General features: G+C 41.3%; 1 protein-coding gene across 50 annotated transcripts in view; it reads right to left on the bottom strand.

Annotated features, from left to right (window-relative positions):
• ARPP21 (cAMP regulated phosphoprotein 21) overlaps positions 1-22,951 on the bottom strand; it is a 201,264-nt gene that overhangs the window by 67,108 nt on the left and 111,205 nt on the right. For 20 of the 50 annotated variants that reach the window (XM_074575358.1, XM_074575368.1, XM_074575350.1 and 17 more), the window contains 3 exons: positions 9,502-9,610; positions 7,532-7,633; positions 976-1,013 (listed from right to left, as the gene is read on the bottom strand). The exons of 11 other annotated variants lie outside the window; for them this stretch is intronic. In XM_074575358.1, coding sequence (XP_074431459.1) covers positions 976-1,013; positions 7,532-7,633; positions 9,502-9,610 — 249 coding nt within the window. The remainder of the gene's footprint in view (positions 1-975; positions 1,014-7,531; positions 7,634-9,501; positions 9,611-22,951) is intronic. 19 more of the 50 variants (XM_074575374.1, XM_074575386.1, XM_074575370.1 and 16 more) reach the window with 1 other exon arrangement.

Raw genomic sequence — 22,951 nt, 5'->3', positions numbered from 1 at the left:
GGACTGTCCATCGGAAAAGCTGGTTTATACCATTAATGTGGGGTCATTTTCTATGGGAACAGCCTTACCCATAAATGCATCTGACAGATGTAAAGATGGACAGAGATAGAAATACCGTGAAAGATAACCTCCCCTTCTTCAAGGGGATGCTAAACAGTTTTAAAACCTGCACAGGACAGACTTGGGATAGCACTGCTCAAACACTCACCAGTGAAATTCCCAGCATTTTGGTTAAAATCCTTATATGCCGTAAAGATGCACAGTTTCCCCAATTTTCAACACAGTTAAGCTATTTTATGGCTGCTATGGAGCCATATTTTGTAACGCTTCATATTTTCTAGACCTTAAACACAGTTTCTTCTTCTCTTTGCTTTGAGTGGATTTATTATAATAAAAAGAACATCCACAGGAACTATCACACAGTAATGCAAAGTTACAGTTACTCAGATATCACCATTTCGTTACTACAATGCAGCAGTGAGGCAGGTCTGGTCTGGGGGACGTGTGAGCCTTCACAAGCAACAAGCGAAGTCAGGGCTGCCGCTCAGCCCCGCAGGAGAGCAGGTTAAACAACAGAAACACAAGCGCGGTCTTTCATAAATACCATCATCCAGCCACTGCTAGAGTGCTTTTTAAAGATCAATAAGTTAAATTCCAAAGGCACTCCAGAGACGGATGGGTCATTTGAAATGAAACCTTAGGTGGGCTCCCCCTCCCTCCCACAATCTGCTTTTTAAAACTGAAATGCAACGTCTTGGGGAAGCAGCAGTAACGCCTTATCTGCTCATATACAATACTGCAAGGCAATCTCTTCCCCCCCCCCGACCTTAAAGCACAAAAACACTGCGGATAATATGGATTACAAATTTGCTCAACAGTCTTTGCATTAGGATAAACAACTACAGAACTATGATAGACAAAATAGTAAGAGAAACAGCTAAGTTTAACACAAAAAAAAAAAAAGCTATTTTTTACCTGTTTTCCACAAAAAGGTTTTCCTGGGAGCAAACTGACTGAAAAATAAAAAAGGCATTGTATCAGACGTTCTAGATATGCTCTGCTGTTCCAATTCCTTCCTCGATTTTAGAATTATCTCCCCTGTTCAGGCTTAAGGGGGTTTCAATTCATGCATCATTTGCATTTGCAGAAGACAAGAGGGGAAAAAAGGTCAAGAATAAGGTCAGGCCAGTAAAATAAATTCCATGCATTATAACACATTGCCAACAAGGGGTCTCAGTTTGGAAACAAACTGAAACTTCTCAGTCCTGAAATCAGAAGGCGGCGGTATGTGCAAAATACTGGCAATCTGAAGGGGAAAAACGTTTTTCCTACGTAATATAAGGTTCCACTGGTCTGCCCTACCACCTCAAAATAAGATTGCAGAAGAGCACAGAGCTGCAGGTAGGAAGGACAAACAGGAGGAAAGCATGCAGAACCGACAAAGTTCTTCAAAGGGAGGGAAGATACTGCAGTACTTAGAAATACTGTGTGATTTCACATTTTACAGTTGGAGAGGAAACAGTCATACCCACATTGAGATATAGTGATGATAATCATCTTAATAATAATATTAACAACAATAATAGTCTATTGCAAAAAGGTTCTCTGCTGGAGGACTTAGATCCCAAGAAAGGTGAAGGGCTCAGAAGAAATAAATCCTATGGGCAACTGTATAATTCTTTCAGCATTGCTCAATTTTTTATGCAGAGAAATGAAGCTGTGCTCAATTTCCCATGAATAATTCTTCCTCTTTGATTTTTTCATTTCCCTCCTATTTCATGTTCACTACACAAAGTGCCTCGTAGCTGTCATTGGACTATATCTCCATGAGGTACAGAAGAAAGGACAGTCAGTACTTGCACTGAGTTTAAACAAAAGGCAGGCAAAGTGAGGAGGGCACCAGAGATCAGGCCCATCACTTCTGCAACAACAGGACTCAGCTCAAAGAATAACGCAATGCCATCATTAGCCCTGTCAGATTTTAATGGTATGGGATATGCACGGATTTGGGATGTTTCTGTTTTGAAAAGGGTGAGCTAATGACCTACTCAAAGAGCCCTGGACAACACCAGAAGCAACACCCTGCGCATTCCCAGTGCTCCAGCAGATGCCTGGGCAAACTCTCCCCTTAGCACCACAGCCATCACCATCCCATCAGTTTACAGAGGGAAGGAATTTAGCCCTGAGAAGGCCATGTGCTTTCTCGTTAAAGCTGTAATTTGCCCACCCAGCACCCGCATCAGGGAACACCTGACAACTCTGTGGGCTTCCCAGGTGAGCTCCCACCCTGCACTCCAGTTAAACATTCAAGGCTCTGGGCTGCATCGGTGGCAAAGGCATCTCTCCTTAGCACAAAGCCTCAGGACATCAGGAGAAAGTTCTCCGCTGCCAGGGACCAAATTCCCACCAGCCACAGCAGACCTAGGGTTTCACCCCGGGCCAAGACCAAGGGGACACAAACTGTTCCTCCTAAAACCACTGGGATCCTTCGTACAGCTACGACACTGCCTCTTCTGTCATTTTATGTACCTTACTCACAAGGTTTCATTAACAAATGCGGCTGTGCAGGCTTCAGCATAATCTAACTACCTACGAGCACAGTGCAGTCACCCCGTGGGCCTGTACAACCTCAACCGTGGGGCTGTATCTTCAGTTTGAGGTTCAGGGTAGGCATTTGTACATTGACTTCACTGCAGCCACATTTCCAAAGCAGCGTTATAGCTACTCTTCCAGAACAAGCAAGTAAAAACCTTTGCTCAGACCAGAGTACTGGTCTGCATCCCCCACAAAGTTACAGAAGCAAAGGGGCACGCACCTATTTGGAATTTTTTTTTAATTTTGTTTTTTCAAGTTTTTAAAGAGACCGGGGCATAAAGCAGAATAAATATCTGGGATTTATATTTTATCAAACAAGTGGAGAGGTCTGCTCCCTTTTCAGTGTCTTGACGGGAACCGCTATCAACTGCATTATAAACTCAAAGACAGAGTCTGTAAGAGTCCATTTGTCTTCCCGGTTGATGATGCTGGCACAGGGCCACACAATCCCTGGGAATTATTTTTTCAGTACAGGTGTGAGGCTGAGAGGCAGAGAAGACAGACAGCTTTTTATTATGCTGTTCTTACTGTTAAAAATCAGATGGCTAATCAGCTCTGGATAGTAATTCAGCTACTACAAGGTGAAGACTCACTTTCCTGATCTATGGCATCAATAATGCTCAATTTAAAGCACCAGGAAAGCTTCAGTACACAGCACAGCTGTTGTCAAAAACATTCGTAAAACACTTGGCTCCTGTGCACTCAAAGACAGTGACAACAAACCTACAAAAGGAAAAAAAGTTATGTAAGATGATTACCTACAAATTTGCCTCCTCAGAGACCTCTGCATGCAAGATTTCCATTAGGGTGCTCTGTATGACCAACTGACGTTTACGAAACGAGTATATCACTCTTCCAATTTCACAGAGCCTTTTAAAAGTCTCAACTGGAAAACGTTCATCAGCTCTGCCAGTGCACTAGGTATGCTATGGGCTGCTGCTCTTGTTTTTAATTACATCAGCCAACATAGATAACTATTAACATGCAGCAATATCCTGCAGTGGATACCATCAGGTAATCATTTTCACATCAGTTAAACAAGACATGATAGATCTCAGGCTTCCAACTAATGCTTATTGCTTGATCTGCAGCCACAAACAAAGGCTCTGTACAGCAGTAGGGAAGTTTTAGTACCTATGGGTTTATGGTAGCCAACACGAGGCGTGCCTTTGGTTTGTTTTTATTAAATTTAAACCCTAGTCTTCCTAATCTCATCCTAATGGAAGGATAGGACAGGCTGAAGCCAGTCTTTCAAATATTTATTTCATGACTCTCTTTAATCAGAGTGTTAAAGATCCTCAGTGGTTTCTTAAGTAGAAGAATCATGATTTATGTTATCTAAAGGATCTGGCTCTTCAGAATATATTCAGTCAAAAAATAGCCATTACAATTAATGACAGAAAATAAAAATCATGGTGTATTTCCTTTAATAAGTTCCATGTGTATCATGGGCAATTCTAGCATTTGTGTAAGTAATAAAGCATCTACATTTTTTGGTGAATACACAATGATTACTAGAGAATACACTTATGAACAATAGATGGTCCTTATGTGATTTTGGCTCATGAGGTTATACATTGCGTTAACCTTGAAGAATGAAATTTCCCCCACGTAATTTGATTGCTAGTCTTTAGAATCAATTTTCTGCATGCTTAAAAGCCAAACGTAGTGTACCATTTACGCACACATTTGGGATTCTCAGTTAAATCCACAGTTTGAATTAATGCACGGGGAAGAACAGCATACACTTTTTTTTTTCTGTTATTCTTTTAGATTGTTCTTTGTCTTTCTTGGACAATTCCTTTTCAACCTGCTAAAAGCAACTAAAGCAGTTCAGACAAGAAACAGCTTCTTTGCAAGACCCAGATACTCCAGATCCTCTGCTCCAGTGCACTTGGTTGAAAAATTCACAAATTGTTGCAAAACTAAGGTTCAAAAAACCCCATGTTTTTAAAAAGGAAGGTTGTAGGCTTTGCAATTAAAAAATAACCTTGAAAATAGCTTTGAGCATAACAGTGCTCAAGCAGCACTGTTTTACTGTTAGCAGCCTTAAAAGTTTAAGTTCTTATTTCAGTGAGCTGGAACAATCACATTTATTCATTATTTATTTCTTCATCAATCCTTTTATTAAGATATCACATTAACGTGCTTCTCAATCCCTGCCACTTGCTATGACTGTACACGACTGGAGTCATTAAAACCTCCAGCTCCCCTTGTCAAAATTTATGATAGCCACCACAGCAGATAGGAAAACTTGCCAGAAAGTATAATTTAAACTGACTAATATCAGACTAATCATCATAAGGACTATCGTAATGATGGCATTATTCATGAACTTTTTTTTTTTTTTTTAAAAAACCTTCCCACTTGGAAACGAAGATATGTGGCACACTAAAGTGTGGCAAAATAAAAGGAAGGACAAGCAATCTTTCTGTTGGCTGGTACGTGAGGTCCAGGTTAAGACATCTTCCACAGCACTTGAAACATGCACAGGATTTTTTGCCCCTGTCACCAGACTGCCTTTTCCTCCTAAATTTTGTTCACAGTTCTGACTCTTGGGCTGATCTGTTATCCAAAGAGTTTTGGGTACCTCAAAGTTGTTTAGAGAAGGGGTGCTGGATGCCACAAGTTACGGCAGTACTCTTGACCTTCATGACTGCCCTTTGGAGACCTCTCATGCAAGCTTTCTTCATGCATACTCTAATTAGAAGTGAAGAATCTATAATCCATTTGCTAAGGTTCATAAGCAAGGCACTGATAAAGGCTTGACTACAGCAGTGTAAACAGTATAGAGATAATAAAAATACCACGATTAATCCCTCCCTGTCTCTCTTTCTACATCTATAATTTGCAAGATGACAAGGCTTAGGTACCTACCTCAGAGAAACCTGGGGAGAATTGGATTAATTAATGACTGCAGAGGGCTTTAAAACTATAAAGTCTTACATGCAGGAAGTGGCTACCTGTAATAGGAAGCCGTTGCTCTCTTTCCTAAAATTGAAAAGAATGACATTGTCCACCATCACAACCACTGACATCATCCTAACGACACCTCGTATCTGTGAGGAGCGCTCCACTCGAGAAAGCTCAGCTAAGACATACGTTCCTGTTAATATTATTAGTACAGCCTGCGGAAATTCACTGCACCACAATGCTCACGAACACCTGCAATAGCAGGGAGAGAGAGCAAATGAGTGGATATGAGAGAGAGAGGGAGAGATATCTAACATTACTGATCTCTAAAAATGCTCACTCCCAATCCATTTAAAACGCCTGCCATAAACCACGCTGTTCCTTAGCATCTCCAAGCGGCAAGACCTAACCCAACGGACCACAACAACCTACTGCTGCGGGCAATTAAAACGCTCACTGCTTGCCTGTCTTTAAAACGCAAGTATCTAAAGATAAAAACAGCAGCGCATTGTGGAGCAAATTTCAGGACGCTTTTCCAGCCACCTTCATTTCCCAGCCACCTCCATTTCCCAGCCTGGCATTTCTAACCGCTGCCTGTGATAGAAACTGCATTACTTTGGCAACAGCTTTCCATGTAGTACTTTTAAACAACATTTTGTCTCATTTGAAGTCTGCTTCAAAACCCAAAGATTTTTTGGTTCTGCACAAGCTCCTCTATAATAAGCCAGAAACAGCAACTTTCACATAGGGAACAGGTTGCAAAGAGGCTTTTGCAGCCCTTGAACAACTCGGTAAATCTACCATATATACTGTGACAGTATTTACATCAGACCCACATGCCAAAAGCAAAACATAAACCAAATGGCCTCCACTTTCACTGGAATTATCTCAGTAAAAAAAGAAAAAGCGAGGCTAAAAACGTTTAGATGTGGCAAGGTACTTACTAAAAAGCAAAATTACTTAATCACAAGTGAGACAACACACACCTTAAAACTATACAATGTATTCTGCTACAAAAAAATAACTTGGATGTGTTCAACTCCAAAACCAGAGCAAAATAACAGGATACCTATACTATTAGCCCTGCAACATATGAACAGTTTTAATTTAAAAGGACACTGCCAAATATGACTTTCAGTAACAGTTTTAATTGGGTTTATTCCCATATTCCTCTTACTGGCAGAGCTCCCACCGAGATGTAAGATAAAACAATAAGACATTGACTTTTTTTTCTTTTTTTCCTTTTAGGACACCGTCATTACAGTATTATAGCAAATAACAATTTTCTTCCTTTTTCAGGAACGTGAGGTATTGCTCACAGATGTTTCATATTTAAATGTTTTCCTCTAGCAACGTAGCTTGTTGCCCAAGTTCTGATTTTTTGTTAAAGGCAGGGATTATAATGCCTATTTCGTTTTATTCCTTTCAGAATAAAATCCTCAACAACGTGACCGACTCCTTCTGATGGCAGAAGGACAGTTCCTTAATCAGTCATTTCCAAGAACCCATGCAACTCCACGTTTAACCTCTGGCTTTCCTTTGTTCGCAGTGCCTTAGTGCTACAGCACTGGTCCAAAGAAACAAAACTATGAGGAGGCTCTGCAGGAGGACACTTACAAAATTTAATGCAGCTCGAAACAAACGTGAAATAACGCAGCTATTTGAAATTGAGAGTGTCCATTTAAATCACTGCTCTTTAGTTGGCAAGAGAGAAGGGAAAAAAGAAGGAAACCTAGACCACACGAACATGAACAAAGACACGGGATAAGCACTCCCCAGACAACATGCTGGGCCTGATCTCTCCTCTACCCTTCTGCCTGCAACGCTCATCACCTCTTTCTCCAGAAACCGACCTCCACACCTCTCGAGCTCCTCTTGGACCCTCTGCGCCAGTCGCCCTTCCCTGTCGCCTCCAGCTCCACAGGGCAAGTTCCAGCTGCGGTGTTCGTGTCGGAGGGGGGCAAGACTGTCTGACTACCGGCGAAGGTAGGGCACTAAAGAGGCAATTAAAACAACTACTCACATCTTGTGCAAATATTCTCTCCCTCACTCTCTGATACTCCTCTTCTCTCTCTTCAATTGATTTACTTCGTCTGTCATCTCTAAATGGAAGAATTCTGTTTTGCTGAGCAGAAAGAAAACCAGGAGGGTTATATAAGTTGAGCTGTTAAAAACTGCCATTAAGTAACTGTCAGCTGAGAATAATAAATGTTCACTTAAACAAATGAAGCATGAAAACGATAGCTGTCGTTCCTGCACAAAGCGCCCTGCGGGGCTGGGCACCCGGAGGGTTTCCAGGTAGATACTCCACACGGGTTCATAGAGCGAGTGGCCAAAACGAGGCTTTCTGCGCGGATTTTGTAGACCCGCCATCCCAAAATTGGGTGTTCTCACCCCAAGCCTAAGTGCTGTTGCTCTTGACTGCTAAGATTTCTTGACTCTCCTACCGGCTGCGAGGAGCAGGAGGGCAGGCAGCGCTGCGCCACCTACGGAATCGAGGAAGAAAAGAAGGAAGCTAGGTGGTAAGAGCTAAGCTGCAAACCCTAGAAGAAACCCACCAAAGTCTATGTGTACGAGGAGGAGAAGTCCCAAATATTCGGCACGACAGTTTTAACCATTTCCACACCATAAAGGAACCCTCCACTTCAGTTTTGCTGGGAAGAGAACGGCCATTTGTGCCTCTTGGTAAACCACAGTGCGGGAAATGGCTGTGCCATGGGTGGGAGGCAAGGAGAAGAGGAACGCCAGCAAGAAATGCTTCACTGGCAATTGGGTTTCAAGCACTGCTCTTTCTTCCCCTGCGCCCCAGCACCTGGTAAGATAGGGCATGCTGTTTTCCTTTGGCTGATCCCCATGCTCATCACACCCTGAAAATGCTGGGGGTTTGCTTTCCAAGCCAACTGCAGCATAACTGGCAAGGCTGCTATAGATGATTCCAAGTGAAAGAAAAAGGGGAAAAAAAGAAACAAAAAAAAAAAAAAAGAGAGACAGGAAAAATCGGTCTCTTACTGAAAACATGAAGGAGAGTGGCAATGAGAGACTCACTGGCACGTCCCTCCGCAAATATAACCTAAGCAAAGAAAGCACACGCTGTCTTCTTACCTGTGAGAATTTTGTCATACAAGCAATTCACGTCAGAACCCATTTTGATTTTTTTGTTTGTTTGTTGTTTGTTAATATATTCCACATACACAGTTTGCACTGGATTGAAACAGCACAACACCTGCTTTCAAAGGCAGCACAAAACACACACATTTCCCTGGCGCTCCCCCTACTCATCGGGCTCACCTAAGGTAAGGTGGTGTTACAGCACAGGCAACACAGAGGGGGAACGTCTGCCACAGTACATGCACGACAAGCAAGTAAGTTACACAGACAGTAAAAGGTGGTGAGGGACCAAGAGGAGGGAGGGAACTAAAAGATGAAATTGATTTATTTTTGGTCAAAATTTAATTTAGGGTGGTTTAAAAAAAAAAATTAAAAAAAAAAACAAAACAACCTGGCCTCACCATCATGTTTGTTTGGGGCATTTTATTTTTTTTTTTTTTCCTCTCTCCTTTTTGGGCTACATCACTGTATCACCAGTCCCTGCTGAAATCCAACTCTGCATGGGTACAACGGAAGGAGGAAGCTGTAGGGAGCGGAACAACTGCCATAATTAGGCGAGACATTGAGAAATGCGACTGACACAGCCTTCCACGCAGCCCGGAGCCGCCGGCATTCCCCCTCCCCGTGGGCATGCAGCAAGTCCTGCGCCAAGCAAACCACCCATGCAAACCCACACACTGCCACGGCTGAAGCGGCCACGCCGGGGCTGGATGCGACCCACGGTGGTACGTACGCCAGAGGAGGTGGGGAGGGGGCAGGAGGGCAGGGGAGGAGGAGGAGGAGGAAGAGGAGAAGGAGAGCAACAACAAAAGAACAACAATAACATCAGTCAGCCCACCTTCAAAAACAGAACAAATTTCAGCAACTCTCGAACCGAGAACCAACCTGATTGTCTTCTTTATCAATACTAGAGTTATCTCGCTTCAAGATAAATCGCTTCTGGGATTCTTCACCTTTTTCATCTTTTAAATGTTCAGAAAACCTTTGCTCTGGTCTGCCAGCAAAGTAAAACATAGCAATAAAAAAAGCTTTCTTTGGGTTTTGCTTTGATCTTTATTTCTCAGTGCTCTTTGTTTTCACAGAGGCATTCAGTGCAAAAGCAGTTAACATTTGTGGTCATGGTGAGACGCTGCCTATAGCTGTCTGAGGCTGCTGTATCGCTGCTAACTGTTATTGCTATAAATAGCTTTTGTTGTTGTTGTTGTTGTGTAGCAAGGAGCGGGAATCCAAAGGCTCAGTCACTGAAATATTTAGACCCTCCTCACTGTGACTGAAGGACAGGGAAAACAAATTAACACACTGTATGTTAATTTGCTTCTTTCAGTAGCTGTGACCTCCGGCAACACTGCCGCTTAGCGAAGCCTATCCACCTTCAAAAGTAAGGAAAAATGGACAGAAATCTTAAAAACCAGAGTTTCCTCACTCCTAATTAAAAAAAACCCAAACAGTAATTTGAGGGACTGATGGTGTTTTGTTTAAACAAAGTATTATCTCATCACCATGAAGTGGGGAAAACACTCTGCAACAATCATAGAGTACCAATCAGTTCACCGATTTAAACCCACCCAGACATCGATTTATTCAGTTTTAAAAGCCAAACCTCACTGCTTAAAAGCTCAACATGTGCAGGTCCATAAGAGCTGGGAGGACGCTGTTCCACGTTCTCACCTTGCGCAAAAAGCAAGTTTTAAGAAGTATCTCATGTCACCGAGCTGGTTGCTGCCAACGCCTTGTAGCTGTCAATAAACAACCCTCCAGCCTGCACCACTCCTGAACCCAAACCCGTGATGTCTTAAGCCCCCCTGATGTCAACCGGGCAACCAGTGGCCTGGAGAACTGAGATGGGATTCACACGCTGCTGTCACCCAACTGAGGCATTGCTAACGCACAAGCTGGTTTATAAAAGCAATAATACGCTGTGTCACGCCATGAGGTTGCCACCAGGGAACATAAACCTTGGGCTGTGTGCTGAGCTCCTGCCAGCAGTAGCGGTAGGAGATGCTCCTGCCTACATAGCGGACCTACCTAAACGAGACACGAAGCTTCCGCTGACAGTAATGGACCAATTGTCAAGAAGTCTAAAGGTAGAATTTACAGAAGTCAGTGACTTCATAAATAGTTTTTAAAAGTCCACTGTAACCTCCAAAATAAAAATCTCAGCTTCATCTTATCTCAGAATGGAAAATTAAACCAGATGCGTAAATCAGACACCATTTTCTTGTTCCAGCGTTCAGATTTGCACTTAACTAATTAGCAATGGATTTCAAATCAAAATATAGCACATATTCATGCCATAATTACAGACCATTACAACTCATTGTCAGATGTGCAGGAAACATTTGTAATTAACTGTTAGAAATACAATATTAAGAGACAGCAGCCCTCCTGCCTCGCTTTCTGTATGAATTTGAAGGACTCGCGCTTCTGCTCGCAATATGCATTTTTGCAACAAAGCAACGAGACATACCAGCCTGATTTCCACAGCTTTTGAGAATTCAAGAAACCTTTGTCCATCAGCTGTAAGTGCTAGCGCTAACGGATGTAAGGCCCGACAGATGAAAGTCAGCAGACTCTCTGGATGCCCTACTAGCCTTCTTTTTGACAGTCCAGAGGAGCACGGCTCTCTGCATAGTCTTCTAACCTCATGGGTCATTAGTGATGTTTCCTCACAAACAGAAAGGCTACGAAGCCACGAAGCCCCGTTAATGGGTTGCTAGGTGGGCTGTTCTGCCTTTGCTCCCATTAACAAGCGCTGTGCCTGCACAGCCAGAAAGGAAGATTCGTTCCCTCAAATACTCTTGCTTTGACAGCACCAGCTGAGGAACGTTCTTTTTTCTGGTTTTGCATCCTAACACACCAAAGCTTCTGTAATTGTACTATCAGTGTAAAATGTATAGTTGTAAACTATCTGCTGAGCATCTAATAAACTATGTATCAAGCATAATAAATAACTGGGATTTTAAAATGCAGAGGGGGGAAAAATGTAATCAAAAATTAGAGAAAAAAATGGAAAAAGCAATTTGGTTAAATGTCTCAGCCAACTACTAACTTACTTAAACAACAACATGGTTTTCACACTTCATAGCATTATTTTCATTTTTTAATCCCATTTTCACTTCATTTACTATTTATAAAATGTTTCCCCTTGCCAGAAGAGAATAGAAGCAGCACGAAATCAAGCCATGAGCCTAAACTAATGATCCGCTATGTGCCTGTTAATAAAATTAATCTACAAGCCCAGTAGGTGATTAATCTCCACAGTCGTGAAAAAGAAGTTTGCCTGGGTGAACATGCAGAGCATCAGGGAGACCCACAGTACTACGAGCGCCCTGGGAAGAGCCGTCCCTGCCAGTTGTCACTGCAACTCCAGGTCACTGTTACCAGTGAGGCTGCCAACCGCACGACCAGCTCCATTAGTAAGGGGGTGCAAAGCTTGAGGGAGGACTTTCAAGTGAGAAACGGGATACCACAGCAACAAATGTCTTCAGGCACGCCAGCCCACAGGCCTCCCTCAGTAAGTGCTCAAGTGTTCAAAATCAGGAAAGGACATTCAGTTGAGAGAAATGGAAATGAAGGACTAATTTAAAGATGGTATCACAATCCAGCAATATTTGCGTATAGGGTTTGGGCATTTTTTTTGTCAATACTGTTTACTACGTTCTCTTTTTTAGCATCTATTGCAAAGAATATATTATTAGTAGGACAGATGGCAAACTATGCTTAAAACCAGTAAGTGGAACCAAATGCTCTAATCATTTGGGTAGAGGAGAGGTTGGTTCTGCAAAGATTTGGGTCTGGTCCTCTGATGGAAGTCAGTGCCAGTTCCGTGTTCACAGCTTTGAAGTCCCCTGTAATTGTATAATGCCTTTGCTAAAAGAAAGCAGAACCACTGTGGTTATTCTGGGGAGATCCGTTGCATTAGTTTATGAATTTCCGGGTGATACAACTGCTTGAAAATGGAAGAAAATATGTAATTTTGAGCAAGATGCAGTACACGATCAATATGCTAACAGAGTATATAATTACAGTAATACAGCAGATACAGTGAATTCATCTCATGTGAGTCCTACATGAATAACAATCACATTTACTTTTCTTCTAAGCTTCTTTAGCCATGATTCTGTCAGTAGTGGAGTCTGCATAACATAGCAAATTGTGTTCGTGCATGTAAGGAATTTATCAACCTTATTTTCAGTACTAGCATAAATTAAGATCTTACTCAAGTCAAAGCATGGTTTACAGTTACTATCACAAACCCGTGGCAAATCAGGAACTTATTTACTATGACCACACTGGTTACCTAATTTACACCTCCAAACCCTAACTGCACCTCAGTTTAATTTTAAGTGGTAAAAATGGGATTTACATAGCCTTTTTGAAGAGGCATTGAGTACTTCTAAAGAGCTTATTGCTAACTCGAGTACTCTTAACTATTTAGGGATCTTCTTCAAAGAAACCCAAACAAAACAATATACAATACCTACCCTATCATTGGTGGGCACACAGTACACCCACCTACATGCTAACAACAGCCTCCAAGAAAAGACATGCAAATGCAAGGCTTACAAGGAGTGCTGCCCACAGGTATGATATTCATTATTTCACTTAGCCCCCATAACTGGAATCAGCAGATCACTTGAGAGCCTCAAGCCCCGCTGCTCAAAAAACACTTAAGGAGGAAATACCAATTCCCTTTTAAGTCAATAGGATTTTTGCAGTTTGAGGACTGTGTTGAGAAAACCGGAAAGTATGACCCAATTATACCTTAAAGGTACAGAAGTCAAGACACAGGGAGTGGGAAAATCACACAGGCTAAAAAAAAAAAAAAAAAAAAAAAAGCTTGTTTGTTTGTTTTGGTTTTTTTAAATATAACCTTTTGATCATCCAAACTGTTCTTGCTTGACAGTATGGGTGGAAGGAAAACATCTGTGCCCTAACATCTGTGCCCTAAAAATGCAACTTCACAAAAATGCAATTGCATATGAAATCATTTTGTATTTCCTAAAAGTTGTCTGGTAGCTCAGTCACCTTTCCCTATTCAGGCAAAATTTCAGGGCAGTACTGCTTTCCCATTTCTAGTGGCTGTGCTCCTTCTCACGTGTGCGATATCATTTCAACTCTTTCAGCCCCATTTTTGTGTTGGGAGATCATTGTAGACAGTCATGTCAAGATACGGGTGAAGTTTCTTTCTTCTGCGCCTAGAATATTTTCGCTGTAAGGGTGACTGAGCACTGGCACAGGTTGTCCAGGGAAGTGGTGGAGTCTCCATCCTTAGAGATATTCAAAAGCCATCTGGGCACTGTCCTGGGCAATTGACTCTCCATGGCCCTGCTTGAGCAGGGGATCAGACAAGGTGACCTCCAGAAATCCCTTCCAACCTCAACCATGCTATCATTTTGTGAAACACGAAGTCAGATATATAGTAACAAATCTACAGCAGAACAAAGCTCTGTCATTACCTCTTTCAGATGTTTTTTGTGCCTGCTTTTTGTTTTGCAAGTTGGTCATTATCATTTACTATTCTCATTTTACAGTTACTTATACCTTACTTAAGCAAGGGCCCAACAAAAGACACTTTTCTGGACTCATGCCTTACAATGAAGCCTATATTTTAAAAATGATAAAGCTGGAATAAGCAGCAAAACACTTCTGCGTGTTAGAAAAGGAAAAAAAAAAGTTAAGATTTTGATAGCAACATCCATTACAGGATTTTTTTTTTCTACTATCATTATGGCAATTTTAATGTGAGCTACTTCCATTCACTTCAGTAGAGTTCCTCTCAATTTATCTCAGTATGACAGAAAAAAGAGTTTGTCCCTCAGGCGTAATTTTTTACATGGACTCTTTAAGAAGAATTCCCCCTTACGTGATCATTTCATGCCTTTCATTCCAAGTCAACCACCGTAAGTAGTAATGACAAAAACCCCCAAGCCCTAAGTACCTTAACCAGGTATTCACTATTTAATCAAATTACTGATTTAAAAAACATATTGCAGAGTGGTAATAGCTATCAGGATACATGGACTAAGGAAGTCACAGGGCATTTCCTTGCGTCTGCCATGTTTAGGAGAAAACTAATGCTGTTTCATAGGCCTCTATTTGCATGGGAGATAAGAAATTAAATACTGGGGGGGGGGAAATCTGCAGTCATTTAAAATAAGTTAATTAGCTCTGAAATAGCTGGCTGAGAAACAGGAAACACAGATACCACACCAAAAGGACAAATGGAGAGAGACAAGCATGGGCTTTGAACGTTATGGTTCTGAAGACTTAGTCACTGTATTAAGCAGAGCACACAAAGAGTCTGGGATTGTCAGGGCTCACTTACATACAGCACATAAATCTTTATTATGAGGCATATGTTTCTGACAGCACCACAGCGCACAGGCTGTTGCAAGATGCCTTTCAAAAGGAGCAACAACCTCACCACGTGTGGAAAAGATGGTTTTGCCAGTACAGCGCCTGAAATTGCTAAAAATCTAGCAAGTGCCATAGCGCACATCATCTGCAAAAGCCCCACAGGTAACAGCCACGCAGCTGTCTGTAGGAATGCAACATAGGAAAGCAAGGGCAAAAGTGGAGATCGCTGTGCTCTGCCAGAGTCTAAAAAAACAACAAAAAAAACCAACCTGAATTTTGCATTTGCAATACAATGTTCACTTAACGTACATAACGGGACAGCATGTTAATGTTCCTCTTCTGAACGGCAACACAAAGTGAAAGGCAGGTAGGGTAACGGGGCAAGAACAGGAAAAACACCACCCCTGGGGACCCACAGAATCATCATATGGCAAACAAAACGAATAACCGACAAAACGTTCTTCCACAAGGATGCCATCAGGACAGCAATGGGATGGTGAGAGCAGGGGAGAAGCGCCACTGCTGGCGGGATTCAGAGGAGTTGTGAAGATTTAGGACACTCTTATACAGGTGTTCTGATGGTCTAATGGTGTTTCTTCTTCTTTGCGCTTGTCTTTAATTAAACCAACTGCTGAGTCCAACATCACGTTGCCCTCCATTTTGAGGGGATGCTGTGACACAGTATGGTGGCCTTTCTTGCTTTGCCAGTTTGTGAATATCTACTACATCTGCCTGCTGTGCTTTTTTTGGTTTTATGCTGGAGGCTCTCCTAGGGCTCTGCATTACCACCACAGTAAAACTACGTTAAGCATTACTGTTTCTTTGCTTTACCTTGCAGGTCAAAACTCTATTATCTGCAGTACAAATGACTGTTTTGATCATGAAGACGTGGGAATATATTCTGAGAGTTCAAGAATTTACAGAACTTGGAAGCAAATATCATCATAGTCAAGAGGCCCCAACTTAACAACGAAAGGCAGAATTCCAGCCCTACAGGTTAAATTATTTGATTAAATTCTCTCAGAACAACATTTTTCAAGAATGAGGGCCCAGAATTACAGCCTTCAAATAGCCCTCCTGTATTTAGGGGCTGATGGATGCTAACCCAGAGTTTCAAAAAGTCAGTCAGTATTTAAATACAGATAATTGTTAAAGTACAGTGCAGTTATATTATCACAACTTAAAACCACTCAAGATGGCATTTCAAACATTTAAAGGTAAATGCCTTATTAACAGATTGCTGCTTTTACCATATGAGTCACTAACGGCTCCTGTTATGATGATAAAAGCGCACTGAAAGCCATAAAAAAAAATAAAAAAAAAATCAACCCTGTACAAGACAGCTCCTTCAAGATGCTGCCTTCTCTGTAGCACAGGGAAAAAAAAAACCTCAAATACCAAATGCTACATTTTTCCTGGTTAAAGACTCTGTATTCTTTAACTTCCCCCCCCCAGAACAGCATCTGGACTCTAAACGTGTTCTGTATTTATTACTAAACAACAAGGATGTGAAAAGTCACAAGTTATTTTGACAGGCACTCTCCCCTCTAACTGGAGTTGCAGATACGTCTGGCAGGACTGAAAGGAAGAGCCAGTACCAGCACATGGAAACGACATCCCCCTGGGCTTTTCGTTCAGAGCGAGTGAGGTTCACTCTGTCACTCCTGCCCACCCTTCAAGATGCTCAGTCCCAGTACCCCAGCAGCACGATTTCAGTAGCGTTTCCCATTATGAAAAGGATGGTGAAGCTGAGGGCTGCAGGATGGACTGAGACGATGTACACCGATTCTCTTCCATGCCAAGTTATTTTGTGTGAGGACCAAGCAGAAAGCCAGATCCTAAAGGCTTTCAGAACGTATGGTATTTAAAAGAACCTGATCTCATGACGAGATATCATAGCACAACTCATGACCCTCACAAGCTTTCCTAAAGCTTAATTCCAGAAAGTCATCCTTGTTTAATCTATAAATGCAAAACCACAGTACATCTTGACTCCCTGAGAGTCTGCCTAAGTACAGGCTTCAAAATTTGGCCCAGGATTTTGGGGCCAGAACACAGGAATCTAGCTCTAAACTCAGGGGATAAGTCATCAGGGCAAGGGCACACCGAAATACCAGCTCTTTCTGCTCAAGTGCAAAGCCCTGTCTCAGAGAGGGGCCATTTTTGGAGCTTCAAAATGTCTTCCTGTGATCACACTAAGGTTATTTCTGTACCCAAGGGACCTGCTTCTCCTGCTCCCACTCCCCTGCACTGGGATTTAGTTCTTATCTTCAGGATGTCTATTGAGACTGAACATTTTGCACAGCGCCAATTTATTTTCAGCTAGTAGAGGCTTGTAAGTGGTAGCATAGTTTATTACAGAATTCATTAATATTTGATTTTAAGGATGTGGCATACTCTGTAAGTGGCTGAAAATCACAGCATTGCATAACTGCTACGATCTATTTAAAACTACGTTTTTCTATCGTAGAAGTTCAAAAATTAACAAGGAAGAAAGAAAGCAAAATGAAGCAAACTCAAGATTTGAACGCTACCAATGAAGGCAAGATGGCTCCCCAAAAGCCAACCGTGTAATGAATAAATGATTAGCCCTCTTGAAATGCCCCATGCATACCAACTAACACCACAATAAATTCTTGCGCTTACTTCTACTTCAGGCCAGGAACATTTTTCCCCTCTCCAGCAGGAAGACTCATGGATCAGAGGTCACCCCATGAAAAATCACTGGCCTGAAGAAGAGCACCGATTTTTAATAACCTGTCAGAGACGGCCTTGCGAGGCTACCTTGGAAACAGCAAACAGAAGCAACTGACTTTGCTTACAAAACCAACAAATTTCTCAAAATTCACAATACTTTTTCATTTCTAGTGACCATGTCATATTTCCTACATTAAACACGAGGCAGGCCAAAGAAGCGTAAAAGGCAATTACTAAAAATAATTTGGAACACCTCTAAAATTCACTTGCTCATGTTTATCAACACCTCATTTCTGAAATGCCCAGATTTAAAGACATTATTTCACCTACTACTGACATACAGTTACCTCTAAGGAAAGCACAGGGACTATTTCAGATTTCCAGATCTGCCTCCAGTAATTTGAAACCATAAATGACCAAAACAGCAGCTTGATTACCAGGCACTTCCCTGCTACAGCTCAGACGAGCACGTAAAGACATTGGTTAATTACTCATGCAAGGAAGAGCTTCCCTCAACCAAATTACCTACTTGTTATTCCATAGCCCCCTCTTCCTGGGTAACCTCCCACCTCCCCACGTGGACCAGCTGATATTAACCTTCTGCGTTTATCAAAACTTACGCTATTCAGTGGTGTGATTGCAAGAATTAAAAAAAAAAAAAAGAAAAGAAAAGAAAAGAAAAAGAGAAATACCATAGATGTCCTCCGATTAATGCTTAACTAATATCCCATTAGAGTATAGAACAGCTGTAAAGTACATGTTCACCTTAATTATAAACAATTTAGTTTTGATAAATTACATTAGATGAAAATTTAATATTGGAGCTATTAGAACTGGTTCATTAACCCTAACATCTCATTTACAAAGTAAGTCATTTCCATGGGTCCAGTATATGCCTTACACTGATCGAAGTAAGAACAAAGCCAGTATTTAAGGGTCATACACAGCCCAACCTCAAGTGTACAGGTTTTTTGGGGTTTTTTTTATTCTGTATCTTTCATGCAGAATAGGTATGTGACTAAAATGGGAGAATGCCTGCTCAGAAAAAAGGCTGTCCTAATTCAAGTATCATTAAAATAAAGAAAAGAAAAATTAAAAACAAACAAACAAAAAAACCAAGAACCACCCGCACCCACCCCCCAAAAAAACAACCTACAAACCCAAACCACAAACGGCCACAACTGTGAGGAAAAAAGCTCAGTCTCTTCCAGATGAGCATCAATCAGTGAAATGATGAATGTTCACAACCTCAAATAATGCGTTTAGCGGAACAGTGACAACCTCATGTCCAAAACAACTGCCTGTAGTGTAATATTAAGATATTGCTAAAATGCCTAGCACTTATTAACATACTTACGCCCCAAATTACTTCTCCAATCGCCACGTGACTGGATAAAAGAGCCGAAATTCCTCCACATGAGGTGAGAGCACATACAGGCTCTCGCCTGTAATAAAAAGCCGAGGCATTGCGGTGCATGAGGAAGTTCGGGCACTGCCGGAGGCAAACATTTCCTGAACCTCAAAGCGAATGGTCTAATTCCCCTTAACGTTTTCCTGAAGCGTTTTTCGGGAAGTTCTCCATTCCTTCTCAGATGTGAAAGCCTTCCCCTGCTAGGCATGCAGGGGTGCGCTGCCTGGCTCTGGGCTGCAGCGGGAAAGGCCAGAAAGGAGGCAAAGGCTAAAACCTAAACCATCACAGCAATGACTGCCGGCGCTCTGGGCTCTGGCATCCTAAACGTGATTACTATTGCACTGACAAAAGTTTTTTCTAATCATGTTCCTCATTTAATCCCAGATTGAAATAAACAGATTATTTTTGTATGAAAATCTCAAGAAATAAAATCCGTGAAAACCAAAATAACTTGCTACTTCAAAGCTATGTGTTACTATGTAGCTACATCAGCTCTTAGTTATTATTATACATTATTGCTTTATTATGTTCCTACTAAATCCTTAGTTGCATAATGTATTAGTTCAGCTTAAACTGGAACAAAATGTCATGTCTCAGACAATTACAATGTTATTTCCCAGTTACACATTTTTTTTCCATTTTAGTTGCATACATCTACTACGCACCCTTATATTTCTCCACACATTTGTAACATATGACATGTATACTGATTGGGCAACAGCAATTGTAAGCCCGAGGGAAAGTATAGATATCCCCAGTTTCCACTTATTTCTTAGTAGTCAAGGGGCAACTATTCTGTAGTGAAGATGGGAAAGAGGTAACTACAATAGGAAATGGAGAAATGGAGTGGACTCCATAGTCCCTTTAAGAAAAGTAATGCAAGACTCCAAGGAAAAAAAAATAAAAGCAGAAATAATGGTGTTCACATATGTTTTCCTGCACCATGTGGCTCATAAAAGCCATTCTACTCTCACGAGATCTTTACTTTGTGTACATATATGATAATCAAGGATAGCATAAGGTGCTTAAATGCAGATGCAATACCATACAGCAAACCATTTGCCAGATAACTATTCCATATTACAATGCGGGGGGGGAGAACAAACTGTGCTTCAAACTCTTGCAAACATTGCACTGCTTTGATTGAGATTTTACAAAAAATAAGATATATGCATTCAGGTACACAGTTGTAACTACTACCATGTACTTGACTAAAAAAAAGAGTCGTTACTAATTGCACGTGGAAAATGTCCCATCTCTCCCATCAGCAAACAACTGCTTAAAGAAATTAAAGTCATTACACTGAATACTTTATTCAGCCAAGGGGAAAGGCATACTTTTCTGCATGCTCAAAAAGCTGTAACATTTGGCATCTCAAGGAAATCTTCTTGACATTTCTGCCTAGGGTAAAAAAAAATAAATTCTAGAAACTATTCCTCATCAAAACTGCCAATGTTCAGTGGATGCCATTTTATTGACACGTCCGTAGGATCCTGTACCAAAGTTCAGATTCTTATCTTAAGATAGTGAAATTGGCACAGCCCACCTCTGCTAGCACAGATGTTATCTCCAACAAGATCACTCAGCGTATACACAATAGAAACATGATGAGAACTTCTCTGCTTGTGATCCAAACCACCCTTGCACAGAGGAGACAGAATAACATAGACTGTATGTCATAACTACAAAGGTCTTGTAGGTTATTCAAAGTACATACTGTACATTATGTCTCCTTCTGCTGATACAGTTCAACCCTGGATTGTAAGGAACCCCTGTAACACACGCAAAATCTTAGTATTGCCCAAAGTTTTTCATGCATCTCAAAGGCACCAAAAAACCTTCTGACTGGGCCAATATTATATTAACGTTTAAATATTAACAGAGTAAGAAGAAAACCAAATATTACAAGGATCATAACTCATGATGCTCTTGGAAAAAAAAATTAGTCATGACTGAAGATTTGAGTATTGGTATAAAGTTCGTAATAGGTATGTTACACCCTCAGAATATACAAAAATGTCTAAATACAACCATTATATATTCTAAGCACTCCGCCTTCTCAACTCTGATGAGCCCTGCCACTCATGCTTATATAAAAATGTACATGAATGCATGTGTGGGCTGTGGTACAGACATGTCACACGGGTGATGAGCTCAAGCAAATGAAAACCCTTTTCCTTTACTAAGCACACCAAACACACTTCCCCTACGTTTCTCCACCTACCTACAGATAACCAAATGAATGAAACTGATTGAACTGGTATGTGTAATAATATGAACAGCCTGCAAAACGCCCTGAAGTACTGCCAGTTATTTGATAGGAATTACGAGGAATACATGGAATATAAGGTGGCACATACACCTTTTTTTTTTTTTGCTCCAATTTGGGGTGCCCTGTCTAACATATTGCCTCAATTCCTAACTTCTGTTTGTATCATATTTCACTGTCTTAAGTTGCCCATACATTTCAGTATATCTTTAGATAGATGACAGGCAGACACAGATGACACACAAATATAAATTACAATGGTGACACAAGCGCACTTTCACACTGAACAAAGAAGACTTCCCATTTTAAGTAGTACTTGAACTCTTTGGCTATAAAAACCAAAACAACATCAATAAACCCCCTCTCATTTTCTGATCAACTTTTCTCACGTATACTGCTGAGAATAAGATTTTTAGACTTTGGACAATTTAGTTTGGCAGGACTTCAAGATATGAGACTATGAAAAATGACATTTATTTTTTTAATGTGTTCTTTTTTAACCTAGTCTTCATTTCAAAAATCCTCCAGAAAGGTATTTGTTTTTAAAATCCACTATTCTGTAATGAGAGCTAGAGTACAAAGACTTAATTTTATGAAGGTTAACAACCATTTGTGTAGTTGAAGTCACCTCTCTGTGTTTTAAAATTTCGTTTCATAAAAAAGTTTCAAAAACCAGTATGACTTGTTCACATTCCAATAAAATAAAATAAATTAAAAAAAAAAGATACCTTAGATTAAGCTCTTCATCATAAATAGTCTGCAAACTGCAAAGATGTCCTTATGGTCTGACTGTATTTTTAAGAGAGACTTCACTGAGAGTTCACTAAAGCTCCAGGACTGCAATCACGGAGAGATTCAAGACCTAGCGCATTTTTACCATCTTCTTCACTTCTCTGTAAAGCAGCATGGTTGACCAGACAAGCCAAGGCCCTCCCTCCAGCTGTGCAACCTCTTCAACAAGCACCTCCTCAAGTCCCAAGCCCTCGAAAAATGGGTCATTTCTATAGGCATAGGTACACAGAAGTGGATATATGTTGACCTAAGATGGCCAACTGATTAAAGAAATTAAATGCCTTCACCCACTCCATTCATACCCTAGTCCCCTGTTTGACAGACCCTACTCGGTACCACGGCACCTCTAAGGTAGGGTTGTTACCAGCTCTTCCCAACCAGCCCATTCATCTCAAACCCGTTAACCTCCTGACACTTGTGCCTCCAAGCACCTGCGGGCAGCGAGCGCAGCAGGTCTCTGCTGAACCGCATAAATGCAACTCACTGCCCGGAGCCAGGGAACAAGTCATCTCCTGCAAGTGTGACCAGAGATGCAACATGAACCCCCACAGAGAAGTAAGCCACACGGTGCTTATTCAAGCCCACACAGCGACTCTGCAGTCATATGCTCTTCCCGAACAGGTACACACAGACAGAAGTCACAGCCAGTGCAGAATTTATGAATTCTTGAGAATGTTCTTCCCTCTCCACAGTACGCAGCTAAAGTACTTTGGAAACCATGTGCCATACAGAGACGATTTATTGTCAAAATGCAGATCTTCAGAATATCTGTCTACGGGGCCTCTCCATAAATTCGCATAAAACTA

Source organism: Larus michahellis, chromosome 2 (genome assembly GCF_964199755.1).
Source record: "Larus michahellis chromosome 2, bLarMic1.1, whole genome shotgun sequence".
Taxonomy (NCBI): domain Eukaryota; kingdom Metazoa; phylum Chordata; class Aves; order Charadriiformes; family Laridae; genus Larus; species Larus michahellis.
Note: the sequence above shows the minus strand (reverse complement) of the source record. Positions and strands in the feature narration are given on the sequence as shown.